Genomic DNA, 8,662 nt, shown 5'->3' with positions numbered 1-8,662 from the left:
AGACTCACTCATTTTGGTCCTTTCTCACTCTAAAACTTTATTTCATTTGCATGCACTTCTATTGATCTCACTCATTTTGACTCCTAATATAGCATTGGCCTATGGGAGTCTCACTCTCAACTAGTTTCCAATTAATATTGGCAGCCCTGCCTTAAAGGGACATTCCAGACGATTTTCACAATTTCACATCATGCAGTACATAAATCAACAACTCCATGTATAGATTTGTGGAATTTATTGTGGTTCTTGAGCAGAGAAACAATACTTTTAAAAACCTTAAACAAATTACACTGAACAAGGATGATGACATAGGAGGTTCACATATTTCAGAAATGTAGCAGTGTAATTCCATTACAATACCGCTTGCTTGCGACTTCACCTGTGTATAATCTATGCATGCCTTCTTCTTTTGTTCTGCTTCCTTGAGCCCCAACTCATGCATTCTTATGGTGACTCTGCCATGTCATCATCCTTGTTCATTGCAATTTGTCCTAAATTTTGAAAATATTCTTATTCTTCATCCCAGTTATCACAAATTCTGAAATTTTGTCCTCAGTATAACTAATTTATAGTTGTTCAAATGTAAAAATCTGAAAATCATCCGGAGGTCTCCTTTAAACCTCAAACAACTATCGCCGATTACAGTATTCTATGGAGGCCTACCGGATACTTTATTTTGCTGGCTAACTTCAGTCAGAAGGGAGCTGCGCCCATTTTGATCTTGGGTGGATGCGGGCGCGCCGCTTCAATTCGGAATCGGCGACGGGTCGATACAGTCGATGTGTGCTGCATGTACTGTATGTGTATTCATGCTGCGCGCGCGGAGCTAGGGTGTTGCGTAACTAAACTACACACGATTATACAGTGTTTGTTTGCCGAAATGTAAAAGCGTTGAATGTGATGTTAGAACTATAAAAGTATGACTGTTCCAAGATGAATTTACTTCGCAAATTTTTCATCTGTTCTGGATATTCAACTCGACCTGTAATATCATTTTATATGACAAACAGCTTTAAAACAGGACAAACAGTTACAAGCGTAGATCTCAAACTTCGCAGCAGTGCCATTCTCGTCGGGGCAAGGAGTTGCAGTTCAGCCACCCCGGCGGATCTGGGAACGGGAAAGGTGCGGAACCGGTCGCCAGCACACTACGTTCAGGGACAATCGCCAGAACCCAAGATCCGAGAATATTTCTACTACATTGATCACCAAGGACAGCTCTTCCTAGACGATGCTAAAGTGAAAAATTTCATCACTTGTTTCAAAGGTACAGCGCCCATACTTGCACTTGCAAAGAAGGAGCAACATGTTCAAAAAAAGAGTAAATTTAGAGTTATTTATAGTCGTGCAACTGTAACGCTAACGTCAAGAGTGGCAAGACATTAGCAATAGGCCTAGTAGTAGTACCGGTAGTCGGTACCTATCTAGGTGCATGGATATGCCAAATTGAATTGAAAATGGAATAGCAGATAAATCAAAATGTAAATCAGTTATGTACTGCACTTTATATGTATGTGGGTAATAATACACTCGGCAAAAAAAAAGAAAGAAAGAAAGTAAACACTTTTTCATTTTCAATTGGTTATTTCTCAGAGAAAATCTGGCTATTATGAGGTCTAGTGATGTTTTATATACGAGGTACATGTTGTACTTAATACCATGTATACAACCATGGTAGGTCTATAAAAAAGGGAAAATTATGCATGAGTGAACACATTTGTTTTTCTCTCCCAAGGCACAAAAGTAGAAACTGCAAAAATGAACAAGTTGTCATTCATGTATCGGCCCCAAGTCATCTTCCTTAAAACATTGAGAACAAATGACAAATTTAACACAATAAGAAACACGAATTCGCTGGCAAAAATAAACCTATGATCTCTATAATGTGTTTGTAGCCCTTTAAGATAATTGAAAGGCGAAAAATAATGGAGAAAAATGAAGAATCTTCTGTCAAATCCAAATTCAAATGACAGAGGGGCGACATTACCCAAAATAGACATTTTAAATGTTATTTCAAATTAGGAAAATTATAAACAATATTTGGTTCTTGAATTTGTCTCTTGAATTCTTAAATTCCTAAATTGGATGGAATAAAGAGATTCTGTCCATTTTATCACCTTGTGGGCTTACTCCCTGTGTCATTTGAAGTTGGAGTTGACAAAAAAAATCTTATTTTTCCTCTTTAGCTTCCCAATTTGTTTTAGTTAGGGGATATAGGGAGATAATAAAGAGAACAAGACCTTATTTTTGCTATTTTATTCATATCTCATTGCATGAATAGATTGGTCTTTTGCTATCATTACAATCTTGAAGGGTACAATTATATTTTCAAATGAATTACAAAATACCAATGTCTGCAATTTTTACTTCATTGTGCCTTGAAGGGAAAAGACGAATGTGTTCATTCATACCTAGATAAAGTTTCCCTTTGTATGAATCTACTAGTTTAATTACCAATTAAATTACCTTTATGGTCATTATTGTTATGGTACATTGATTTTTATGTAAACATTCTTTGAGAAATGGGAACTTGGAAAAAGTGTTAACTTTTTTTTTTTTGCTGAATGTACATTGTCATACACAATTGTTTTGATTTGTTAAAATCATTTATGTGGTCAAGACGTACAATGATAATGAAAATGTTCAGTTGAGAGAAATCTAGGGGTTTCTACAACCGTACTACTACGCTAGCCCTTAAGACAGAGTTCAGCAAGAAAAATAGCTGAGATTTGACTGCATAGTAAACAAATCTTGCATCGCTTTAGAATACTACAATGTACATGTAGATATCGTGTTCAAAATACATGCTTGATCTCCATAACGATTGCTTCTTTCATCAGACACAAAGTTCCTTGCATTCTTCTTCCGACGGCTCAAGACTAACAACTTGGATCATTACAAGGAGCACTTCCCTTATCTCTCACCCTGTGGACCTGAGCGGAACTTTGTCAGATGTGATGACCGCCCGATAGTGTTTACAAAGATCATTCCTGATCCAGATGACCCGGAAAGCCCTGGACTCTTGTCTTGCAATTTCACGGGAGAGGCGATGACTGTTCCATTTGAGCCTGCAAAAGTTTGCATGCTACCAATCAGCGGACGTATCTATCACCCGGCCGCACGAAAGGTCGGCGGTGTGGGACTGATCAAATCCAGCATAGCCATCGAGATCAGTCCCAACTTCGAGTTCGGAGAGAAAGGAGAGTATGCCCCGCCCACTCACTTTAATTGGATGGGTCAGCGGTATGAACTGACCAATGAACTCTTAGCTCTCATGTCAGAAACTGAAAAGAGTGAGCTTCAGGAAACCTAACTGTGGGGGGGGGGGGGGGAATCTAAATAGAGATCACTAGAAAATTGGCACCTATTTATTTCTGAGGGGCCTAGTTGACACTTGAACTGAAAAAAAAAAAATGTTTAACAAATCTGTGGATATGTGTTTTGACTGTATGCTCTATATATGCTGCCAGTCAAATTCAACTCTTTGCTGACTTCTAAAGTATCCACTTTCCATGTACGGTACCATTCTATGCATTTAGATGATGCCTACATGTATGCCCAGTATTTAATAGTTGAAAAAAAAATGATTGGAACCTCAAAGAGTGGCAGTTGCTGCTACCTTCAGAGGAAAATCCTTCCACATGTTAAGTTCATCATAATGAACAACTGGGGAAACGGACAACAGTATTGAAGTTTCATTAAAATAAGATGAAAAAGAAAAAATCCTTCAGTGCTACTTCAAGTAAAAAACAAATAATATCCCCTTATGCAGAATAATTACAATTACAGTGATCCAGCAGTGATGACTTTTATGAGGGAAATATCGCTGTACGTATTAGACTTTAGCAATACAGAATCATGCAGACCAAAGCAGAATTGAGTTTCATCTCATTCAACTTACTCGTACGAAGTAAGTTGTGAGGTAATAACATCGTAACAACATCGATCTCTTTTGCATGTTGGTGAATGTAAGCAGTATCAGTTTTCTGTGTATACACTATGCAAACTCTAAAATACATATCTTTCCCAAATCTTTGGTCATGTCATATTGTACCAGGTAACTTACATTGTTAAATCAACCTGGATTGTAGAGTGGAGGTTCCCTTTTAACCCGTTGAGGACGAGTCCCGAGTATACTTGGGCAAGCATCTATGGGAAATGCGTGTTGTAGCAAAATCAAACCGTCCTCAACGGGTTAACCCGTTTAGGATGGACTGATTTTGCTACAACTCCGATTTCCCGAGTACACTCGGGACTCGTCCTCAACGGTTTATAAGTGCTGTTCATACCATGTTCAAGTCGGCTTTGATAGAAGGAGTGTTAAAAACTTTAAGAAGGCTAATACAAACTGTTTAAAGTTCCACTTCTCAGTGAAAAATGATATTGGTCACAGCCAGATATGTGTGCAGACTAGCTGAGGGGATGATGTTGTCAAATCACAACTTTACCCAGGTTTGTCCAATGAAATATCAATAAAATATTGTTTTTGGTTTGAAAAAAAAAAATAATGCATGCAACCCTTTTCATGTAAATTCACCACTGCTACAATATGCATGTAGTTACGATTACTGTAGTCCGAAAAAATACAAAATTTTCTCTGTGATCTTACATCTACAAACAAGCTTGAAGGAAAGATTTGTGTGCAGGTCAGTGGGAGACTTACAAGGCTAAGACATCATTACCCTTCAGGTAATTTTAAGGAAATATCAAACCAATCCATTTGTCTGAATTAACTTTTTAGGATAAAGGGAAACCTGTAGAATGAGGTCACTGGGACTGATGATTTAACCTCGTTATGACTGGTACAGTCAAACCTTTAATAGCGGCCACCTGTCTATAACGGCCACTTTTTTCGTCTCCCTTGGGCAGGGGGCCAAAGTTTAGAGCAAGGCATTTGTGACCCGCTACAACAAAAGGATCCTAAAGTCGCTGACGGGTGAGCAGAGCATGGCCCAGAAAAATACTATTTTCAGGCCTTTCCTTTGATCATTTAGCTTCGAAATTTCGGCAGATGATAGAAGATAAATTAGACTACAAAATTATGTTAAAAACAGAAATCCGAACGTTTTGACAGACTTTGGTGAGCCGACTCCAAACTCGAATTTCTCGGCTCACCCGTCAGCGACTTTAGGATCCTTTTGTTGTAGCGGGTCACATTTTATTAAAGGTTTTACTTTTAGGGCAATGTGATTATGATAGTGGACCTTGCTTGCACAAGTGAACATGCACAGGACTGTGTATGTAGACCAAAATGGAAGTTAACAATATCAAAATAATTATAATATTTTTTTTCATTGTGTTGTGCACTTTGTCAGCTTTTGCAATGGCGACTCATGCAAGGTGTATGATCTTGTTACAGATGTACTAAACATTATACTTTGTATGCTTTGTTTTGTGAATTATAATGGCATTCACAATGTCGAGCAGAAAAGCCAGCAGGTCTGTCAGATAGAGATGAAATATACAAAAAAAAAAAATATACCTATGAACTTATACTGTAGTGCACTGCTGTTTGCTTCATAAGTTATATTTGTATGTATATGAAATGAATGGGCTCACAGACATACATATTTAAGTTCAATTTTGAATTTGAATATATTTGACTGTGTGATAAAATACACTGTATACGTGCCAGACAACAATATAGGCTACACACTTTGTGTCAAATGAAATATCATTCTCTTTCTTTATTGATGACTCAAAATAAACATTGCACTAATTGGTAGGAAACATACATAATTGACATAACTACATACATGTTTTCACACATTTAGGTGTAATGATGTGACACTACATGTACAGTGTTTATACATAAGCAAGACATATGCACTGACCTAGTAAAAATGTAATATATTACGTACAAGCTTAATTTAAACGGAATGATCATGGTTAGTTATGTGTACACATAATGTACTTCATTTATGTACTTCACTTTTCCCCCACCTCTTCTTTTCTTTTTTTTTTTTTTAGTATACTGTGTACCATTATTAGATTTAAAAAAATAAATCTCTTATGGGTAACTCCATAACACAAGAAAGGTTAAATCCATCATAAATTACCCACTGTCTGCATTCAAAGACAATTGATCAAATTCTTACTGATCCTGTCTAAAGGTTTCACTATGTTTGCTTTAATTCTTTTGCATAATAAATGGTAAACGGTGTTCAAGTTTACCTACTATGAGTCAAACAGGAGTCACATAATTTAACCTGGCACTAAACAAAGTGAGAGTGTGGTGTTGCACAACATGCTTCAGTTGAAAGATTGCTGTATCACACCCTGATTCACAGCATAAACCCGACATGTGACCCTGCATCACATAACCCACAAAAAGTACATTTTATCTTGCAGACAAATCTGATCCGACATTTTTTTCTCCCTGTGGGTTTTGTGATTCAGGGTCACATTTGTTGATGAATGCATTATATGTTCCTTATTGGAGAAGGACTATATCCAAATATAAACACACACACACACACCAAACACTAGAATTTCAATTACGGCACAGACAAATGGCATATTTGCCTGAAACAGATTCTAAGAATTACATGCATACATTAATGTGTCTACTTTATATAAAAATAGACACATATGACCATTTGCTGCATATCAATCCTGTCGAAACTACAGAGAAATTGTGAGAAAACTGCAAATCTTTCAAATATACAAACAAGAACTTGCAAGATATACATATATTGTATGCTTTCTCTCTGAATGAAAATATATTCACTTTGACGGCTGCAGGGAAAATAGGAAATGGCTACCATTGAATTACGAATCTGTTGATTTGAGTGCAGGAAAACTTCAGTTGACTTAGGCACATACATCAAGCAATGACACAGCCCTATTCACATTCACATTAGTATTTCAACAATCTAAATAGCACACAATCCAAATAAATCTGTATGGTGGTACAAATCTACTCTCATGATGTACATTCATACTAAAACATTGATAGTGAAATCATTTTTTTTTTTTTTCCTCAGGGTTCTCCCCGAGATTTTTTACACGTTCCAAAAAATTGTCACCACGGTGTCATAAACCGAGTTATTCCTTCCTTTGCCATTCGATCTACAATCTCCTTTTAAACAGCATCGATTGCTACTCTTCATGAACTCGTCTAATTTCATATTATTCTAGTGCAATAGTATCATACAAAGTTGCACCACCACACTTGATTCAGTTCTGTGTGGAAAAGAACAACATGACTTCAAACATGCACCATTATATACTTTTAGACTGAACAATGTAGACCAGCTGGTACAAAACAACAACACAGCAGCACAGCTGTTGTACACTCTGCCAAAAAATAAAGCATTCCTCTATTTCTCCTACACAGTTGAAGGCACAATTCAAATAAATGTTCATATATCACTGCAATAATTTACTCCATCTATGCAACAGCAATGTCATATTTCTGGTAAGGACAGAGACACACAAAATGTCAAGGTGTCTGCTTGAAATTTTATACACACTTTACACAATTTCTGCCAAAGCACGATGTATAATGCGTTCCCATCCAAATACTACATCTACAGAGTATGATTACTATGGCATACTGAATCTACTACGAAGAAGAAAGTAACAAGTATTTCATCTTCATCCAAGGTGCATTATCAGCAATGTACAAGAGGGGAACATTGATGTTGACTGTTGAGGTGAGCTTTGATAAAAACCTGTTCTTGTATATCTTGTGAAAATCTGAGGATGACTTTAGTTTTTCGATGCTGTAAGCAAAGGTCACTCACTGCAAACTATATTACAAACTATCAGTGGTCCTTCTCAAAGCACAAATCACAGTGAAGAGATGTACTCTGTAACTGCAGGGGGATCCTTGTTATAACGAGGGCCTAAAAACCATGACAACAACCTTGTTATATCGGGTTCCTCACTACAATCATATGTCAGGGTACAAAAACAAAAAATACAAAGAGTTGGGACCTGCAAAATCATCATTATGAGAAGGTTTTGTTATATTACACCACCACTTTCTAACGAGATTCCACTATACAGTTTTAAATAACCAATGATTCACACGCTCAACCCATCACCATAGACATGCTGGCAAGATCATCATTTTTATCACCTCTATGAATAGGCAGGTTATTTTGCAATACAATATGAGAAAATAGACAATTCATATCAGAGCACTTTCTGTACCTTTCTTCTATAACTCTTCCTTTCTTTTCCTAATCCTCCTGATACACTCTTGTTGATCTGGCATTGTGCTCAAAGGAAAAAGAAATAAAGATCAAACATCAGTTTTGAATCATTCTGCTTGAAAATGATAACAAATATACGTCATACATTTGCGACACAGCAACAACTTGAGGAGTTCTCACTTTTAATACACACGCTAACGCAAGGGGTCTGTTTCTCGGAGAAGTCTGCCCTTATTGAAGCGGACATAATTGCAGTTGCTATAGCAACAGCCAGAGATCAACCAATCACTGGTGACTTTTCAAATTGGCACTGTATTAACTACATGTGTAACAATTGTAACAAAAACTTGCGATGATGATGTAGCAATTACATTGTAGGCAAAGCTACAACAGAGACTCAAACTCTCCCGCCGAAAGCCCATTTTTGCAAAATCTCCCATTCTCCCGCCAGAGATTTAATTTCTCCCGCCCTGGCTCTGTGTCTCCCACATGAAATGATC

General features: G+C 37.0%; 1 protein-coding gene across 1 annotated transcript; it reads left to right on the top strand.

Annotated features, from left to right (window-relative positions):
- Positions 1-918: 918 nt before the first annotated feature.
- Positions 919-3,314, top strand: LOC140233139 (UPF0598 protein CG30010-like). Its single transcript, XM_072313255.1, has 2 exons — positions 919-1,267; positions 2,841-3,314. Exons 1-2 carry the CDS (start codon positions 934-936, stop codon positions 3,311-3,313), a joined length of 807 nt encoding a protein of 268 aa, XP_072169356.1. The 5' UTR covers positions 919-933; the 3' UTR covers position 3,314.
- The last annotated feature ends 5,348 nt before the right edge of the window (positions 3,315-8,662 follow it).

This window comes from Diadema setosum, chromosome 9, assembly GCF_964275005.1.
Source record: "Diadema setosum chromosome 9, eeDiaSeto1, whole genome shotgun sequence".
Lineage (NCBI taxonomy): Eukaryota > Metazoa > Echinodermata > Echinoidea > Diadematoida > Diadematidae > Diadema > Diadema setosum.
The sequence above is the reverse complement of the archived record's forward strand: the minus strand, read 5'-3'. Positions and strand labels throughout refer to the sequence as shown.